This window comes from Asparagus officinalis, chromosome 10 (genome assembly GCF_001876935.1).
Source record: "Asparagus officinalis chromosome 10, Aspof.V1, whole genome shotgun sequence".
NCBI lineage: Eukaryota > Viridiplantae > Streptophyta > Magnoliopsida > Asparagales > Asparagaceae > Asparagus > Asparagus officinalis.
Window position 1 is genome coordinate 59,672,870 of NC_033803.1, and position 21,353 is coordinate 59,694,222.

Here is a 21,353-nt window from a genome sequence, read left to right on the forward strand (position 1 = left end):
CCATAATGAATGAGGTCTTCTCTTGGTCATGCTCCCTCATGAGGATCTGATTGTAGCTAGAAAAAGTGTCCATGAAGCTGAGTAGCTCATGTCTCGCGCACTCATCGACTAGCTGATCGATCCTCGGGAGAGGATAGCTGCCCTTGGGACAAGCTTTGTTGAGGTTGGTGAAGTCCCCACACATCATCTACTTATTGAGGACTTTTTTTTACCAACACCACATTGGATAGCCACTCTGGGTATTGAACCTCTTGGATGAAACCAACTCGAATAAGTTGGTCGACTTCACCCGTAGCTACCTTCTGCCTTTCTGGACCGAGATGTCTCTTCTTTTGTCGAACAGGCTTGGCGTGTCAGTCGACTGCAAGTTTATGGCTCGTCACTTCTGGGGGAATCCCCAACATGTCTTCTGGGCCTCAGACGAACATATCAAGATTTGCCAATAGGAACGCCATCATATCTCCTCACTGGGGCTCAGTGAGGTTGGATTCGATCTTGATTTTCTTCATTCCTTCTTGATCGATCTATATCTCCTAAAGCTCTTTGATGGGTGTTGTTCTCTCTCGCTCCAGTGCCTTGCCTTCTCCATTTAGAGGCACGTCTTTTCGATGGGTAGGGTCTCTTACACTCCTTTTCCCTTTGTTGAGAGTAGGTAGCAGGATCTGGCTTCTCACCGGTTACTCCTAGCAATGCTGACTCCTTTGGGCATCAGGAATTGCAATATCTAATGGTATATGGAGGGAATGGCCGGCAGGAGATGAAGGGTGGTCCTGTACAAGATGACATTATGGGCTGACTTGAGGTCCATCACTAGAAACTAGACCTGAATTGTGGCTTGAACTGTGGCTTGCCGAGGGTATTCACCAACCATTAGGGGGAGTGTTATCATTCCTTCCGGTAGGAGTGAATGCCTTGTGAACCCAATGAGAGGGCCCCGGCAAGTCTCCAGTCAGGATTTTTCAATGCCCATCTTGTTGAAGGCATCCATATACAAAACGTCAACTGAACTCCCTGTATCGACCATGATCCTCTTTACCTGAAAGGCATCAATCCTGACCGTGATGATAATAGGATCACCATGAGGTGTCTCAACGCCTTTCAAGCTGCATCGCTGGAGGAAATGGGCTCTTCCATTTTGGGTTTTTTGTCGCACATATCTACTCACAATGCTCGCTTAGCATATCTCTTCCGAGTATTGTTGGACAATCCTCCAGTTGTAGGACCACCACTGATAGTGCTAATGACCCCCATGTGGCTGGGTTCGGAGGGTCGACTATCAGACTATGGTTGGGGATGAGGAGGCCGGGAATGGGACCTTCTATCTGCTCCTCTAGGGTGACTTCCCTTCTGTCCCTTTGGGAGGCAAGCCTCTTCAGATATCCTCTCTGAATCAAATCCTCAATGTCTCTTTGGAGGATCCAACAATCATTGATGAGATGGCCATGGTCTCAATGGTATCAGCAATATTGGTCGAGTATCTTGATTTTGAGGGTTCGAATTCATCTTGGGGGAGTAGAGTTGAGATGTCCCTCCTTCTGGACCATATAGAGGGCCTCTGCAAGAGAAGTATTAAGAGCCGTGAGGGCTGATCTCAGAACTAGCTCCTTCGTTCGATCCCTCCTGTCAGGTCGGTTTGAGCGGGAGTCAAATCTAAGAGGATCTCTTGCCGACTCCTACCTTAGTGGGTGGCCCCTAGCCAATACTAGTGTTAACTCCACCATTAGGGTTATCATTGCCACTGGTGGTGCTGGTGTAGGGGCTGGCATCACTGTTATTGGAGGTGTTGGGGTTACTGTCGCTATTGCTTCTACCATCCTGGTCGTTGCCTTGTAGGCTCAGGGCATCTTCTATATACATGTACTCATGAGCTTTGGTCATTAACTGTTCATACCTGGTGACCGGCTTCTTGGCAAGTGAGTCGGCCAGCTCATTGCTCAGCAAGCCGGCCACAAGGGAGGACATGGCGACCAAACTCCTAAGGTTGTTAACCTTCAGTATCTTCACCTGGAACCTCTTGAAATAGGCCCTTAGGCTCTTCCCATGCTCCTGTCTCATCTGGATTAATACATGAGGAGGTAACTTTTGCTTGGTGTTGGCCAAGAAGTAGTGTACAAACTTCTGGCTAAGCTGCTCAAAATTGTCGATGGATTTCTTCTCTAGAGCGTTCCACCAGATCTTGGTGCTTCCTGACAAGGTGATGGGAAAGCATAGATAAATGATGGTCTCAGATACCTACAGCATACTCATAATGTCATAGTAGTTTTGGACGTGCTCCACAGGATCTCCCTACCCCTTGTATTTGTCGACATGAGGCATCTTGAATTTCTCGTAGGGGGTATTCATGATGTCATCAGTGAGGAGAGTGCCCCCCCAATGGCTTTGGCGATGGGTCAGTAAGTCCGATCATAGCCAGATGCTGGTGGTCGAGGGGCCTAGGGTGGCATGATGATGCCGAGGGCCTCACGATGCTCCTTTAGCGGGATGCTCCTTATCACGACTAGGGATAGGGCTCTCGTCAGTTGCTTCTGCATATTGAAGGTGACATTGATGGGATTCCACAAGGCGAGTCAGCTGGTGTGGAGTTGGGGAACATGTACACATCATGGTCTTGTCGTTGCCTGGTCGCAACATACGGGGTTCGAGGAGGGACTATAGGCTAAGGTTCAGGTGGAGGATGAGTCATCGAAGGTTGGCCTTCCGAGGGTGGAGGAGCAGCAGAGTAGATGGGCCGCGGTAGAGAAAATCGATTAAGGAGTTAGCTGGTGAAGGCTGCGAACTGCTGCTGGAAAGATTGGGTGATCAGTTAAGTGGACTCTTCAAGCTGGGCTTGAGTGACATAGCTCAAATGTGATCCTCCAGGAGCAGATTGATCAAGCATATACTCAGAACCAGATGTGATTGCTCAGAGAATAAAGAAGGTCCCACAATAGGCACTAAACTATTTATGTTAATAATCAAACAGCTAATTAAGAGGGGGGGGGGTTAGGTTGTCAGGAGTCCTCTAACTCCTCCAAATGTCTAGGGCAAAGTTCACTGGTACAAACGGTGGCATTCCAGACGGAATATTTCATCTAGAATAGTTCAAAAACCGTCTACAATAACTATTCCAGACGGAATTCCGTCTGGAATAGCCGTCTAGTTAGTTTCTGTCTAGGAAAGAGCAATCCAGACGAAAAATCCGTCTAGGAAACATCCTAGATGGATTTTCTTAGACGAAAAATAAATCCGTCTGGTATGCTTTTCAGATGGAAAAACCGTCTGCAAAAAACCGTCTGGGATATTCCCCAGACGGAAAATCCCCGACGGATTTCCGTCTGGAAAAAACCGTCTGCGATGTATTGCAGACGGAAAGTATCCCAGACGGAATTTCGTCTGGGATACTTTTCGTCTGCAATACATCGCAGACGGTTTTTTCCGTCTGGGGTGTTCTTAGTATCCCAGACGATTTGTCTTTCCAGACGGAAAAAACCGTCTGGGATGTTTTGATTCAAGTTTTTATTTTTGCTATGAATTGCCATGGTATATATTCAGTTTTTAATATTGCAATTGCATAAACCTGTAAATCCAATCAAATATTTATACAGCTTACAAAACAACAAACCAAAATCCTAATAAATTAACAACCAACAATCGAAATTGAATATACCAGTCCCATAAAATATCTCAAAATTGAATATACCAGTCACAATAACATAAAATATCTCATATCGTCAACATATATACAATGTCTCAAATCAACAATTGTTGACATATGTCCCAATAACATACATTGTCTCAAATCAATAACATACAATGTCTCAATATAAATAACATATATATGTATCATGTCTTCTCATACACACATACCCCTTCAAAATTAAAATACAGCAATTCCAACAAATTATTCATACATATTACTCTCTCTTACATATAAATTGTCTTATCCATTCTCCCATCTACTCATCGATAACATCCACATCTGTGATCAAATAATAATGCACAATCATAATAATTATGTGGATCATCACATATGTACAATGAATTCAACAAACACCTGTGTACAATGAATTCGACAAAGAGATAAGTAAATCATCACATGTAGTTTATTATGTGGATCCCCAAACATAGTCCATGCATGAAAATTTTGGAGTAGTAAAAAAATCTAGTAACTTGTTCTTAGATATACTAGTTTATAAAATTCATATAATTTCACTTCTCCTTGTGGATACATGCTTGCCTAATTTGTCTGGAAATCCAAAATATTGTTCTCCATTCCACTGTAAGCATTTAATGCATATATTAAAATCATTGTTTATGATAATGTCCTAATCAACTAACTACTTCTTTCATATCTGATTGTAACCGGAATATTCAATGTTTTGGTTTGTTAAAAAGAAAGTTTAAAAAATGCAACTTAACAGGCTATTCAGAATGAAAGTAAAGTAGTAACCTGCAATTTTCTCATATAGATTTTACTGGTGCTAGTTCAAAACTGTTGGTTCTGTATCATACACAAAACACTTGCGACTGTGATTCCCATAAGAGCTAGAGAAGATAAAACCCTCTTCAAGAGGTAATCATCCTATACCAAACTTTTGACTTCCATGATAAAACCCTTCAATGAAAAAAAACACTACTCTAAGCAACATTTGTAGTTTCTTGTGCTCCCATGAAAGTGTGAACAAAAATAAATATCAATAAATAGGTACATTTCTTATTCTAGTGATTGTTCTAGTGGTGGTTCCGGTTCCGGCTTATAGAGACAGAGCTTATTTATGTCTCATATTAAAAGAATTGCATTCATGGAGTAATTTACATACAATTAACAAACTTACCACATAGAATCACGGGTCATCGTCATCGTCGATATCCCTCCTCTGCACGTCGCTACTGCTTCCTCCAGTAAGTCCAGTCTGAAAATATGGTGATTTACATTTAGAGTATGAAATTTAGCAATAGAAGACATGTATTATTAATATACATGTGTGCCAATGTTAAAATCTACATTGTCCATGACTTCTCCAAATAATTCACCCGGAATCTTGTCGGACAAGCACAATACGATGTGTGTGAAAATATCATCGCTAGTGGGGGATGGTGGCAAATCTGAAACCATAGCTTTCGTTAGCTGCATGAGTAGTGTATGGTCAATCTTACTGCACAAATAACAAGTGACGCATAGAATTGTAGCAATGGCAAAACTTCTTGTAGATGATCCTGTCACAGTCGAGAATGCTGAGGACGCTGTGGAGGATTTTTTGGATGTACACCGTGAAGCTCCAACCCCCATCAATGAAAATCTGCCCCGGTTATTATACCCCATCACATTCATAGCGATGGCATCATTTTCCTCTCTAGACAATACATGAGGGTCATCAACAGCTTCTTGGGTAGCACGTAGTGCTGCATCCTTTGACACGGCATCAATAGTATCCTAAATCACATAAGGAAGAGACATATATTTGATTGGCAAAAATGAATTGAACATGAACATATTACATAAGATATAATGATTTATTTTTAAAATTTTTACCACCAACACCATGTTTTCTTTAATCTTGACATCATCTTTATATGTCGAGCGAAAGGTGTCGTAAGCTAACTTTGCCTTCAAATTGATCGGCATTATCGGCTTCCCCTACAAATTATAATAAATTAAAATTGTTTGGCCATATTGATAATTGTAGCATGTGAATACAATATTTAAATATTATACCGTGTCTCGACAATAACGGTACTCAAGATTGGCAAAGGACATCGATCCCAAGTGGTGGTCAAGCTTGCGCTTGCTAAGACGGTTCGTCGAGCCCTTCTTAGATTTATTCTACAAAACAATATATGTTACTAAAGAAGAAATGTATCTACAAACTTTACTGCATATCAATATGAAAATGATCAATACTTGTGCTGACTCGGTATCCCAATAGAAAAGAAGCGTCGTGAAATGATTGAGGTCAACCCTCTCATCGACATTCAAATATCTCTGCCAATCTTGTGTATATTTATCATATGTTGATATCTTCAGCTCATGTCGCCACTGTTTGAGCACGGCCTCAACCTTTATATTGAAAACATAGTGCCACGCTCCAAGGTAATCCTCAAGACAATAGTAATTCTACAATTATGAGGCAGCTTAAAAATGCAAAATCATATTTACAAAAGTCACATAAGCAACACACTATTTGAATAAGGGAATATACACATAGTATTGACATGTTTGAATTTAGTTATTAAGAAGTGTAGGATGTTTAGAGACTAGAGTGAAAGTCAAGAGAAGTGAAAAGCAACATAATACAATTAAATGCAAATCTCATATATGTGAAGAGGGTCTACTGAATTATGTAAGGTTTCATAAGTAGACATTTGTTAGCATTTTTAATCTTTGAAAAACTCCAAATTTTAAAGTGTGACTGTTTTTTATCTTCTACCCTTTTTTTGTAATGCTTCAAAGTGGGACTGTTTCACTACATGAGTATAACTAGAGAGCACAAATATAAGGAACTCATTGTATGAACATATAAAATTCATCTTCTTATGTATTCTTATGTATTTTTGAAGCATTAATCAAGAATATCTAGTTTAATGCACTAAACTAGATAAACATATACCATCAGTTCTAAAACATATGTATTCTTATGTATTCTTATGTATTATGATTCCTAAAATATACAATTTTATAGTACTCAAGTATTAAAAAATACTGAACTAATGAACATATACCATCAGTTCTCTCCATATATCTTCGTATGCTTTCCATGGAAGCTCCTTGAATTTGAAGTACGGGTTCACTATAGTTGCTCTCCGTACTAAAACACCGATGTAGTTGTTCAATTTTTTCAACCAAGGCCCGATTAGCAAATTATCGGACCACTGAAGAATACCCAGAAATCCGCTTGGTGCTTGTTTTGAATCGGGCTTGCTAGCACCCCGTCCAATCTGACCAGCCGCATCTCGCTTCGCCCCTACATTGTCAACATGTTTAATACCCACTGGTTAGGTGAAAAAATGCAGCCGGGAATTAACAAATTTACTAATTTACCTCTCTCCACTTCTCTATTCATTGCAGCAATTGCAACTTCCTTTCTCACTTTCATCATATCCCTCAGTTCAGCTAGCCTTTTCTGTGCTTGCGGATGATTCTTCATGGCATTAGTTTTTGATATGATCGATTCTGGAGGCAATGGTAGATGACTAACATCCGGAGTCCAGGCACGTAAATCGGACCCCGCTGCTGGCTGCGAAAGTGAAGGTGTCCAAGTACCCTCTGAACATCAATAAATAAGATAGTCAATACGCTGACTTTGAAGTATCACTTAAAAAAGAGATGTAAACATACACTTTGAAGTATCAGTAAATAAGATAGTATGTAAACATACACTTTGAAGTATCAGTAAATAAGATAGTCAATAAGATAGTCAATAACCTGTAGTGGGGGATGCATGTGTATCACTGAGTCCGGGTGAAGAGTAATTTGTGCCTGGAATATTATCTATGCAAACTAAAAAGTGTTCACTAATAGACAATAGATCTAAAAATGCTAGAGTTATACTTTAAATATGATTGAATTATCAATATAAATACCTATATGAGGCGATAAAGCTAGAGTTGTGTCCCGCCGACGACCCGATAATTCAACATCATCTACACATATAAAAAATACTTAATGAGCACAAATTATGAGTTAAACATATTACTTTGAGTTGTCCAGAGATAATTGATAATTCAAACCTATATCAGTAGGTGATGCACGGTGTGCCTCATGAAGATGCTCTGAGCCTAGACTGGTAGACCTTGACCGATCACGCGATTGATCAAATAACCTTGTATTCTTCATCTGTACAATATGAATTAGGAGATGCAAAACAAGAAATATGTACATGCAATTAAATATTATCTTGCAATTAAATATTTACATAACACAATGCGATTACTGAATTGACTTATTAAAGATGTATACCTTCCGCGGGTTGCTATTTTTGTATTGAACGAGGTGAATCTAGTATTGTTCTGGCGATATTCAATGTTGTCTGTTTTCGCCTACTAATTCTTGACCTTGTATGCACATCTGAATCGGGTCCTCTATCTCTGACTAAAATTGGGATGTCAGCCTGAATCTCTGCGTCTGTCATATCAAGCATGACGTTCTGAGGGTAAGAGAAGTTTTGCCAAATTTCATCAGACGACCCAATTGGTTCATTGTCCTCATCACTATCATCGTTATTATTAGGGAGGACAATAGATCTTGGCTCCTTATACAACACGACCTAATCGTGTGCAACATTCGGGTCTTTCACATAGAAGCACCGGTCCGCCTGTTCTGCGAATATGAACTTCTCATCTAGATAAATCTCTTTGTCGAGATTTACAACTGTAAACCCATAGTGATCCCTACGCGGTTTGGCAGGACTCCATCGAACCTTAAACATTGTATATTTACGCTGAATTTGTTTGCCATATCCGTAAATTACCTCTACAATATCTTCCAACTGGCCGTAATATAATATGTCAGCTTCAACTGGGTTCTGATCTCTTATGCTTGAAAAACATTCCTGAGCAAAACAACTCATGACCCCACTATTTTGTGTTACCCTTTTATCATCGGTCGCCACTGTTTTAAACTTATATCCATTAATGGTGTGTTCAATATATCATCTTACTTCATAGTAAGGACATTGTACGTGAACTAAAATATCTTCAGATAGTACGACACCAGCGAGAACATCTTTCTCAACCTAAACCGAACATCAATCGAACAAAAATTATCTTTGTCTGCTTAAAAAATTTAAATTGAAAAAATTATCTTTGTCTGCTTAAAAAATTTAAATTGAAAAATACAATAATAGTGCTACGCTACTTACATCGGTTCTGAACCAATCGACAATAATAGTGCTACGCTACTTACATCGGTTCTGAACCAATCGGGAAAATCTTTGATGTGTTTTTTTTAATAGTATGTGCTGCATTCATGCCTGATATTTTAGTGTTAAGCTTCTCCAGATGTCGCCTATTAATACACCAATATGGTTGTATTTGTATAATGAAAGTAAATAATTCATCCAAGGTCAACATTGCTATATTAATATATATTACCTTCGATAATCGTTGAAAATGTCAAGATTATTCAATACATATGCATGAACCTGCTCCAAGTCAGATCTTTGATATTTTACGAGTTTCTTCTCCTTAGTTGGGGTTTGATCAGCTGTTACACGATTGCGCATGTAACGTGATGCAAACGTATGACATTCGTTGGTCACGTACCCTTTAGCCATAAAACCCTCTGGACGAGCTCGATTGCGAACTAGGTGCTTCATAAATCCCAAATATCTACAATAACTCAAACTTTATGAACTACAAATCAAGGGATAGGACAAATTAAAGATGTATACATTACATATGAAATTAATACCCATAGTGAAGTTCCTAACCTCTCAATTGGGTACATCCAACGGTACGATACAAGACCCGCAACTATTGCCTCTCTTGCTAGATGTTGAGTAACATGGACCATGATTGTGAAAAAGGAAGGAGAAAATATCAATTCCAGGTTGCATAAAACTAATGATATTTCCGTTTCAAGCTTTTTAAATTCATTCACATCTATAACTTTGGAGCACAATTTTCTGAAGAACCCACAATACTCCATAATAATTTTCGATGCATCTTTCTCCATATTATTACGTAATGCAACTGGGAGCAATTGATGTAGAAGAACGTGATAATCGTATGTCTTTAGGCCTAAGAGTTTCCTCTTCTGCACCTGAACATTATTTGATATATTAGCTGAATACCCATCTGGTGACTTTACTGATTTGAGGACCTCACAAAATCTCTGCATCTACTCTGTCGACATCGTAACACGAGAGGAAGGCTTATGTTTTTTCTTAAGACCAACATATTGTTCTTGCAACTCTTCTCGTATATTCAATGCAGCTAAGTCTTGACGAGCCCTTAGGTCATCCTTTGACTTATTAGGATCTTGAAGGAGAGTTGAAACTATATTGTCACAAACATTTTTCTCAATATGCATGACATCCAAGTTATGCCTGATTTTAAGCTTTTGCCAATATGGTAGCTGGAAGAAGATACTGAATTTACTCCATCCCTTTGGTAATTTATCGACTCCATTATCAACATATGCCCGTTGGATTGCTCTCTTCCTCTTCAGTGTCTTTTTCTTTTTCCCGGAGCCTCTAACTTTGAGTGAGTCGTACTTAGAATATCGGTTCTTACCAAATCTTATTTTTGGAAGATGCTCAAGCAACTTTAAAATATTAGCACCGGTCATTTGACGTGGTTTATTCCTAGTCTCAACAGTGCCGTCAAACTTATTGCTCAATTTTCTATATTTGTGGCCCGAGGGCAACCATCTCTTGTTGAACCAATAACAACATTTTCGACTATATGGTAAGTGAAGGCCTTCAAATTCTGGGTCACATACTGGACAAGCAAACTTGCCTTTTGTAGACCAAGCAGAAAGATTAGCATAAGCTGTAAAATCATTAATTGTCCACATTAGGATAGCACGAAGTCTAAACGACTCTTTTGCATGTGCATCATATATCAACATACATTCCGACCATAACTGTTTTAGCTCATCAATTAAGGGCTCTAAGTAGACATCAATATCATTACCTGGTGCATGCTTACCTGGTATCAGTAATGAGAGTATCATATACGGTTGTTTCATACAAAGCAGTGGGGGTAAATTATATGGCATTAAGACAACTGGCCATGTAGACCAACCTGAACTCATAACCCCGAACGGATTGAATCCGTCGCTAGCAAGCCCAAGTCTGACATTTTTGCATTCATGAGCGAAATTGGGAAAAGTCTTATCAATATGCTTCCAAGCCTCTGCATCATCTGGATGTATCAACTTACCATCTTCTATACGACCCTCTTTGTGCCACCTCATGCTCTTAGCGGTGTCTTTGTTCATATACAGACGTTGCAATCTAGAAACTAATGGAAAATGGTGAAGCACCTTAGCTGGAATCTTGCTCTGCATGTACACTGACTCTGTTGCCCGCCTTGTTGAAGAGCGGGTGTGTTGTTTCCATCGAGATACTCCACATGTTGGACATTCCTGAAGTTCTTTATTATACTTATAGTAGAGAATACAATCATTGGGACACGCATCAATCTTATTGTAATCAAGTCCCAAATCGGAAACATATAGTAGAGAATACAATCATTGGGACACGCATCAATCTTATTGTAATCAAGTCCCAAATCGGAAACAATTTGCTTAGCCGCATAAGTTGTTTTAGGAATGCTACGCTCTCCTCCTGGAACTACCTTCCGCAACAAATCAAGAAGCATTTCGAAATAAGTATTTGCCATTCCACTGAGGTTCTTAATATGCAAGAGCTCCAACATAAATGAAAATATGGAGTACTCGGTGCAACCCTCATACAGATTCTCTTCACTATCCTCTAGTAGTTTCATTATACGATCCAAGTCCTTAGGAATATGAGCATCTCCAAAGCCTTCTGGGTCATCAACATCTTGAATCTCAGTTGCATCTTGGACATCATCTACGATATCATCTTCACTATCATTGTTAATATCGTATTCGGTATGGCTAGGTCCACCTTCAGTTTGTAAATTTTCTGTATCATCTATATCAAGAGTATGACTGGCATTAACATGCACATCTGGTACTTCAATTTCAGTACGGCCTTCCCCGTGGTAGGACCAATATTTATATTCATCGTAAAACCCAGAGTTTGCTAAGTGACTTCGTATTTCATCTCTATTTTTCAGCTTCATATTCTTACACATATAACAGGGGCAGTACATTGGACCGCTACTTAAATTATTTGGGTTCATTTCGGCATACTTCATGAAGGCTTCACATCCATCACTATAACGTCGATCGCGAAACTGTTCAATCCTAGGGATATCTATCCATGACTTGTCAGGAATTTTCCTCATCTGTAGGTAATATCTAATTAGAAACTCTATTTGAGAATAGATAGTATACCCATATATTTTATACTATTCTTAAACATATGTTGCAGCATTTAAGTTAGGCTCATTGAGTTATGTTTGAAACTTATTAAGGTAGCTTCAACTAATTAGCACCGTCTAACGGCTGTCATAGGAAGGCTTCTATCCTATTAAAAATATAGTAGTGCTTACATCCAACTTCATATACTTTGTATATTTTCATTTCTTGAAAATTTCGGCAACACCTACCAGTTGTTCTCCCTGTACACTGTGCGGATGTTATTATGCGTATTGATAATATACCAAAACGCAGAACATACACTTATTGTACATGAAGAACAACAGGTACGAGTTGCCGAAATTTTTAAGAAATGAAAAGATACAAAGTATACAAAGTTGGATGTATGCACTACTATATTCCTAACTCGTCCGAGAAGGACAGATCCAATAATTACAACTTTATATACCAAATCTTTCCTAGTATAATATAAAATGAACGATCATTTTTTAGTAGAAAACTTTATCTCCTTCCCAAAAATTTGAGTCGTTTATCTTATATTATAACCTCAAAGAATTGGATGTAATTATTGGACGGGAGTCTAAAGATAACGTTATATTTTTTCACCTAAATTGGATATATAACACATTATTATATAATATTGTGTTATATATCACTCTATTCTTTTGAAAACATTTTCTTCCATAATTCACACTAAATTGAAAATATTGTTGTTAGCAAGACCACAAACATCCAAAACGGTCGGCACACAAGCCATCGGCGGCCAGTAACATAAGTTTTGCTTTATTGACGTCTCTGGTTGGAGTAAACAAGGTTCTAAATCTGTCTCATATCAATTTGTAGTTTCACATCACAAAAATATGTCCAGCACAAGAGTAAGCAGAAAACAAATCTCATATATTGTGATATTTCGTTCTTTGATTGTCATTATTTTTTTTTCTCTCTAGATATTAGCCCCTCAAGTCTTTTGTGTTCTGTAATTAGCCTCTCAAATCATTCAAATTGTTATTAGGTGGTCTAATTCTTAATATTCTGAAATTAATCCCTTCAATCAGAGGGCCTAATTTCAATATGAAACTTGCTAGGGACTAATATAAAAAAAGCCCTTATTATTTTCTTGATAAATAACCAAAAAAACCCTTATTATCGTTGTTATTAATCAAAAATCAAGATTAGTACCTTAAATATTCACTCATTCCAGTTCTCAAAATCTTCGAAATTGCTCATACGCCTACCAAATCATAACCGGTCTTGCAATCCGGTCCCCTCAATTAACCAAAATACCTCAGCTGAGATGTTTAGTAGGGCTTTTGGAAACGTATGCTAAGGGAGGGGGGATACTTTGTCCATTGAGGGACCAGTATGCAAGACCTCCTAGGATTTGAAGGACTTCGGAGCAACTCCAAAACTAATATGGAATTGTCAAAAGACTACTTGAGAGATTAATATACAAAAAATTTTAAAAATTTAAAAACAGCAATTTTCGAAGCCATACCTTGAATCCCAATCAGAAATGGCAGAAGCTTGAGGAGAGCAACCAAAATAGAGGAGGAAACAAGCTACAAAAGAGAAAAGCCTAGCTCAGATCTAGGGTTTCGTTGTACACGGGGAGAGAGAGGAGAAAGGGGTCGACCGAAACCCTAGCTCAGATCTAGGGTTTCGACGAGAGAGGAGAAGGGAAGAGGGGAGAGACAGAGGTTACCTGCGTGCGTACGTTGAGTCAGAACTTGGTTCAGGGTTTCTCGACGGCAGCGGGGTTTCTCGACGGCGATGAGGTTCGAAGGGCTGAGATCGAAGGGGCAGCGAGGGGGTTCGAAGGGCTGGGATCGAAGGGTTTCTCGGATAGGATCGAAGAGAAGGGGGAGTCTGAAATTTTCGTAATGATTTTTCAAAAGGGCCAGACCAAACCAAGTTCAATTTTCTTTACATGGGTCTCACTATTCTGGACGGATAATTCCGTCTATAACACTTCCTAGATGGAAATTTCCGTCTGGAATAGTGGGACCCACGTTCTTTTGAAATTAAACCATAAAAGAAAGGTACAGAAGTTATTCTAGACGAAAATTTTCGTCTAGAATACTCTCTAGACGGAAATTTCCATCTAGAATAAATTATTCCAGATGGAATAACACAGACGGAAATTTTTCATCGTTGTGTTTAGTATCCTAGACGGAAATTTTTTCGTCTAGGATAATCCGTCTACAATAATCTAATTTTTACTAGTGGTTGGGTTCTCCGGTTGTTCCTCCAATGATCAAGCCAATAATTGCTTATGTGGAGAAGAAAATAAATTGTAGAAGTTCTTGAATAAATTGTAGAAGTTCTTGAGCTTTTGAAGCAGGAATTGCTTACCTTTGTGTTGAGAATAGTCCTCCATTTATAGTAATAAAAGAGGGGTGGTTTGGGAACTTTGACCGAGTATGGGCTGGCGACTGAGTCAATACTAGCTTTACAGGTGTCGGCTGCTTAGTGGTGAGAGTCACTTTGGCATTTAATGTGAAGTGATAGGAGGCACGTGATCCCGACATGGTCTTGAAAATACCCTAGAGGGGGGTGAATAGGGTTATTACTAATCTTATTAGATATTAATACCGATTTAAAACTTATAAATGAATTATTCTTGCTAGATAGATATACGATGTAATATGAGCAAGAATGAGTAATATAAACAAAGTGCAATATCCTAACAATAAGATACACAATGAGATATATGCAAGGATAAGCAAAAACAAATGTGATAGGACAATAAAAACAATGATCAATGGAGAATAAAATAGACTAAGCAATAGACACAAATGATACGCCAATGCAAACTCTAACACACAAAGATGAATGCGGAGTTCGGACCATCCGTCCTACGTCTCCGCTCCCCACTCCCGGGGAGAAATTCACTATCACAACCGGGTTTTCTACGCTCACCCAAATAAAGTTTACACCCCACAATTTGGTTTTCTAGTTCACCGAAAACTTTACACCTTACACAATTGCTAATACACTTCACACCCTCTAAGTGTTGGCCTAGACCGTGTCACATTTCTCAAGCGTTCGAAATTACCACCTCTCACTAGGCTTTACTACCGACTCCACTCCTCTTGGAACAGACCCCGTCTCTCACCAACCACTTCTCTCAGTGTCTAAATATAATACAATGTGCAACTCACAATGAATCTCAAGTACAATAAAATGTTCTCTAATATGAATGAGAACTCATTGTAAGCTCAATCTCACAAATCACAATCCCACAACCCAATATATGATGTATGAAATGCTACAAGCTCAAATAGGGTGTGTGTGATAAAATGAGTATAAATAAAATCTAATTCAATTAGCAAACTAGCAATAATAAGAATATAAAAATCAATAAAAAAATTACTAGAGAAAAGAGTTAGAAAAACTTCTCTATAAACACAATAGAGGATGAAGAAGATTGAGGATGAATTCCTCAACTGAAAATACAAGCTTCCTCTTTGTAAACTCAAACTTAGAAACTTAAATAAACTTTAAAACACTTTAAACTCTTTTTTAAAACCTGTTGGCCTTCTTGTTTTGATAATGATTTACAAACAAGTTACATCTAATATTGTTTGTCTAGTGTTTGCGTCTTATATTTATTCTAGGCAAACAATATATTAGAGGATGGATGGAATCGAGCATTCACGATCATATCCAATGGAGGTTGGCGGAATTATGGAGTGAAGCCTATACAATTCAAGTTAAAGATTCAAGTTCAAGCTTCATCCGCAAGTATACCAAGATAGTGCTTCATCGAAGATCAATCAAGCTTGGATAAATTTAGTTTTAGGTTTATATTATGTGTATTAGTACTTTAAGCTCAATCATATACACACATACACGTTTTGGTTTTGTATATATATAGTTATATATATACATATATGTTTTGGTTTGATAGTTTTTAAGTTTTAATATGAAACAATTGAATATAATTAGAAAACATATTTTTGTTTCATACTTATATGCATATATATGATTTCATCAATATCAATTTTATTTAGTTCAATAAAATCTTTTTTTTGTGCATTATATGTGTATTTTGATAAAATACTATATTCATTATTTATAGACTTCATAATAATAGTTTACATCTTTCTTCAAGTCTATAAAATCATTTTGTATTGTTTTAAAACATGGTTAAGCTAAAATATCAAAACTCATATGTTCACATTTTTATGTTTTGGAATATTTTATAAAATAATGATATTTTTTATTTGTAAGGTCCTTTTTGAAAACCAGTTTTTGTAGTATGTTTATTATCATGTCTACAATCATTTCCCAAAGTTTTACATTTTTTTGAATTTATTTGATATTTTTAAACAGTATTTCAAAATCATCAAACTGCTTCTAAACCTGTTATTTCTTATATCTGTTTGCGGTCGACCGCCACGGTCTTCCCCTTAGTAGCCAGCAGAGACTTTCGTGGTTGACCATGACGGTCGACCGTCAGTCTGAAAAATCCCACGGTCGACTGTAAAAGTTTCTGGATTTTTCCTCAGGCTCGAAAGTAGCTCGCGAGATTTTCACGGTCGACCGCCGATCGCCCAACGGTCATTTTGGTACAGAATCAGATTTTTTATTCTTGGGCTTTTTGGTCTTTTCTTTTGGGGTTTTTGGCTGAGGTTTTGGGAGGCTATAAATACCCCCCTTGCTCTCATCTTTCAAGTATCAAAGAAGTTTTTAAAATAATGTTTAATAAGAGTTTAAGCTTGTTTAGTTTGTTTTAAGTTTGGGATTTTTTATTTACAAAGGAGGGAGCTTACATTGCAAATCGAGGGATTCATCCTCAGTCTTCTTCATCCTCTCCTTTGTGTTTATAGAGAAGTTTTTCTAACTCTTTTTTCTAGCAATTTTATCATTGATTTTTATATTCTTATTATTGCTAGTTTGCTATTTGAGTTAGATTTTATTTCACTCATTGTTTACACACACCCACTTGAGCTTTTCGTGTTTTCATACATAGTATATTTGGGTTGGTGAGAGTTGTAACAATTGAGTGTGAGCTTACATTGTATTCTCATCCATATTAGAGAACAATCATTTGTTGTATTGTGCTTATTGTGAGATTCACTTTGTAATACACTTGTACACCGAGAGAAGTATGTGGTGTAAGTCGGGGATCGTCCCAAGAGGAGTGGCGTCGGTTGACGAACCTAGGGAGAGGTTATATCCGAGCACTTGAGAGAGACACGTCTAGGTCCAACACTTAAGAGGGTGTAGAGTGGGATTGCAAGAGTGGTGATTGTAAAGTTTTCGGTTAGCTAGAAAACCGAGTGTGATGTGTAAACGTTGTTCGGGTAAGCATAGAAAACCCGGTTATGATAGTAGATTTCTTCCCGGGAGTGGGGAGCGGAGACATAGGACGGAAGGTCCGAACTTCGTGATCATATTGTGTGTTTGAGTTTGCTTTGACGCACTTCTCTTATGTTTATATTTCTTATAGTCATTGTACATTGCTCATTATTTATATCATCCACTATCTTGTTTATTTTATTTACCCTTGTGTATATCACTTATCCTAGCTCACATATATTGTTGTATTTTATACTTGTTAGGATAACTTGTTAATTAGTTTTAATTGGTATAAAATTAGATTAGATTAGCATAAGACCCTAATCACCACCCCCCCCCCCTCTAGGGTCTAACAATTGGTATCAGAGCTTGGTGTTCTTTGATTTAAGGTCTAATCGTCTAACCAGCAAAAATGTTAAAATACTCTAAGATGGAAAAATAGTTGTTATGGCTTATCAGTCGACTGATGAGCTGACCGATGTAGGCATCAGACAGCTCATCAGTCGACTGACCGTCTTTATCAGTCGACTGATGGATCATCAGTCGACTGGTCAGTCGATCAAAATAGAACAAAAACTTTTGAAGATTACATGCATATTCTTCAATCGACTGATCAGTCGACTGATAACAGGTTATCAGCCTGAAACGTTTTTTGAATATGAGTTTTGAGGCTTTATTAAAAATAGTAAATAAATTCCAAAAAAATATAAAACTTTAGGAAAAGTTTATAGTCAATGAATATGAACATGTTGGAAAAGGAATTTTTCAAATTGCTCTTACCATTTGTGAAAACTCAGAAATATTCAAAAGTGCTAAAATACATGTTTTTCAAATATGTTGTTTTTGCCATTTTAGCTCAAATCAAGTTCTGAAAACTTGTGTAATCTTTTTATGAACATAATAAAAGATGTTAACATAGTTTGTACAGTCCAAAACATATTTGAATGTATTTTGCATAAAACACTTATTTTCATGAAAATTCACAAATGTAATGTGTGTGTATATTTGAGCTTATAGAATTAACACACATTATATAATCCTATACTAAGTATAATAGAAAAGAATCTTCTGAAGCTTGGACTTAGATTGATTGACTTGATACGCATAGCTTCAATATATCTTGTTTAGCTTGATTTCCTGTATATACTAAACAACACAAAACAAAATATTTAAAACAATATTAGTTATAAATTGTTTATAAAATCATTATCAAAACAAGAGGACCCAACAGGTCTGATGTGTTATAAAGATCTTCGAGAATGGAGAAATGATGATTTTAACTATGCATTTAGTGTTATGGCGACCAGCTGTCAGCAGGGAGGACCCGGGGTATGTCGTCGCCTTTCTACTCGTCGGGTAGAGGGCCGAGAAGTACCGTTTTTCAAGTTGGCTTCATGAGATATCAGCCGATAGGTGGTCATGTAGGTCGTTTGTGGAGTTGATCTAGCGAGAAGGTCGATGCATACTACCTTTTGAGCCAGCTATGCGAGATGTCGTCCCTTCGAGTCGTCCGGGCTTAGGGATTTTTTGGTTATTTCGAAGTGGTGAACTGATTTAATTAGGCAGTTAATATGGGACATTTGTCTGCTAATGAATGGAGATTATTATTCAATAATTAAAGCATTATAATACTTATATATGTATATGGTATATATGTCTATATTTAAGTATACACTTATAAGTATATAACTGTTTAACTTTATATTACTTATAAAGTATAAATATATATATCTATATATATATATATATAATAATATATATATAATAATATATATATATATATATTATATATATTTATATATATATATGAGAGAGACTGCGCAGTTTTTCTCTCCCCCATGAGCTGACAGTGCCATGACATGTGGCCTACTAGTCACATTGGTGTGGGGGCTCACATTTCATATATATATATATATATATATATATATAATATTATATATTATATATAATATATATATATATATATATATATATATATATATATATATATATATTTATTATATATATATATATATTATATATTTATATATATATATATATGGAGAAGAGCTGGCAGTTTTTCTCCTCCATGAGCTGACAGGTCCATGACATGTGCCCCTACTAGTCACATTGGTGTGGGGCTCACATTTCATATACCTGGCAGCTCACGGGGGAGAAGAGCTGCTAGCTCTTCTCTACATCCATAAGATATATATATATATATATATATAGTATATATATATATATATATATATATATATATATATATATTATAGTATATATATATATATTATTATATATATATATACACACACACACACACACACTAGGTTTTATACACGTGTAATGCACGTAGTTAAATACCATGATTAAGTATTTTTAGATTATTTTCTAACTAAAATTTGTTCATCAGTTCCACTTTAATAGCTTATGATCACTTTTATCTCTAAACTTTAATATTGTGATTATTTATTTTCTTTGATGTTTGTTTAAATGGGTTACACCCAATTTAAATTTTCATGTTGATATTTGAATTGATAGAAAATAAAAATATAATTTGAAGTTAATTTAAATTTTTATATTATTTTTACTAACATGATACCAAGCTTTGCTTGTGAAAGTACAGTGTTGCAAAAGTAAAAAATATTAAAATAATATTATACAAGAAAGATGAATATTTAAAACCAATAAGTCAAAATGATTGGTTAAAAGTATACTAAAATGATACAAAAGAGAATATGAAGTTTGTTCCTAATCATTGATAGACTTCATAAGAAATTATAAATTAAAGATATGAAGTTTGTTCCTAATCATTGATAGACTTCATAAGAAATTATAAATTAAAGATTAATGCTAACTCTAATATACTTTCATATGATAAAAACATCTGCACAAGCATATAAAAATACTAAAATAAGCTCATAAAACTCCCTTCTAAAGATTCCTAAATTCTCTCAAAATAATTAAACTATTCTATAAAATATTCAAAAAATATTATTTTTTATTCTTTCTGTTTTATTTTTTTATTGAGCTAAAATCAATCCTTTCTCACATTTATCTTTTTCACGGACAATTCTAGAGTAGTGTCTTCATCATCTACTCGATTGTGACATCATACTAGAGTTGTATTTTTTTTGTGTTGTTATCTTTCTTGGGCTCGTTAATCTTTTATTTTGTTATTTAACTTCACAAAGAAGTTAAATGTATTTCCGATGTTCAACACAAACTTCTTAAAAAGACTTTGATTTTTTTTATTTCAATGAGAATAAATATTAATCTCATATATATGAAATTCTTTGTGTTTCTAATTTATTACTTAAATAAGATTAGGAGCTACCTTTTTTTTTCTACAATGAATGAATTTTTCCGATGTGCATCCAATAAGAGTTTCTGTTACGTTAATAATATTACATTTGCTCTATTTCTGTCATTTTTTACAAAGATCTAAACTAAATACCTATATTTTTATTGCTAATTTACCATAGATTATAATATTAATATTTAATTTCTTTAGTATTTGAAGAGCAAAGTATGAAATTTATGAATGCTTACTAATTTTTCTTATATCTTCTACAGAAAATTTTTCTTTGATTAGGATAAAGTTATTAAATTATTCTTTAATGTAACTCAGTTGATGCTTCTTTAATAGACATGTCTTATGTTAATGGAAATTCAAATGATTCATGGGCGTTTTCTGAATTTTAGATTTATTTTTATTATTTTCCCATTTGCAATGGGAATAGCTTGATTCTTTTGAATGAAATCTTTGAACATTCTAATAGTATCTCCATACATAATTTATTATATTCATTTACTCTATAAATAACATAATTTATTATATTCATTTACTCTATAAATAACATAATTTATTATATTCATTTACTCTATAAATATTATTAACATAAGATATTAATGTTTCTAAATTATAATCAATTAATGCTAAGCTATTATATTATAGTCTTTTATTATTTTTATGGATTTAAACTTTTATCAATTAATGTTACTAATGTGTTTTGTTGCTCCTACTTATTAGTAAAATTTTATGCAGTTACTTTAATTTACATGGTAATGATAATTTTAAGCTATAATAGTTTTTAATTTTTTTATTCCCTAATCT

General features: G+C 36.0%; 1 protein-coding gene across 1 annotated transcript; it reads right to left on the reverse strand.

Annotated features, from left to right (window-relative positions):
* On the reverse strand, positions 9,818–11,919 carry LOC109826781. Its single transcript, XM_020393801.1, has 4 exons — positions 11,281–11,919; positions 10,726–11,068; positions 10,552–10,629; positions 9,818–10,470 (listed from the first exon to the last, which is right to left on the reverse strand). Exons 1-4 carry the CDS (start codon positions 11,917–11,919, stop codon positions 9,818–9,820), a joined length of 1,713 nt encoding a protein of 570 aa, XP_020249390.1.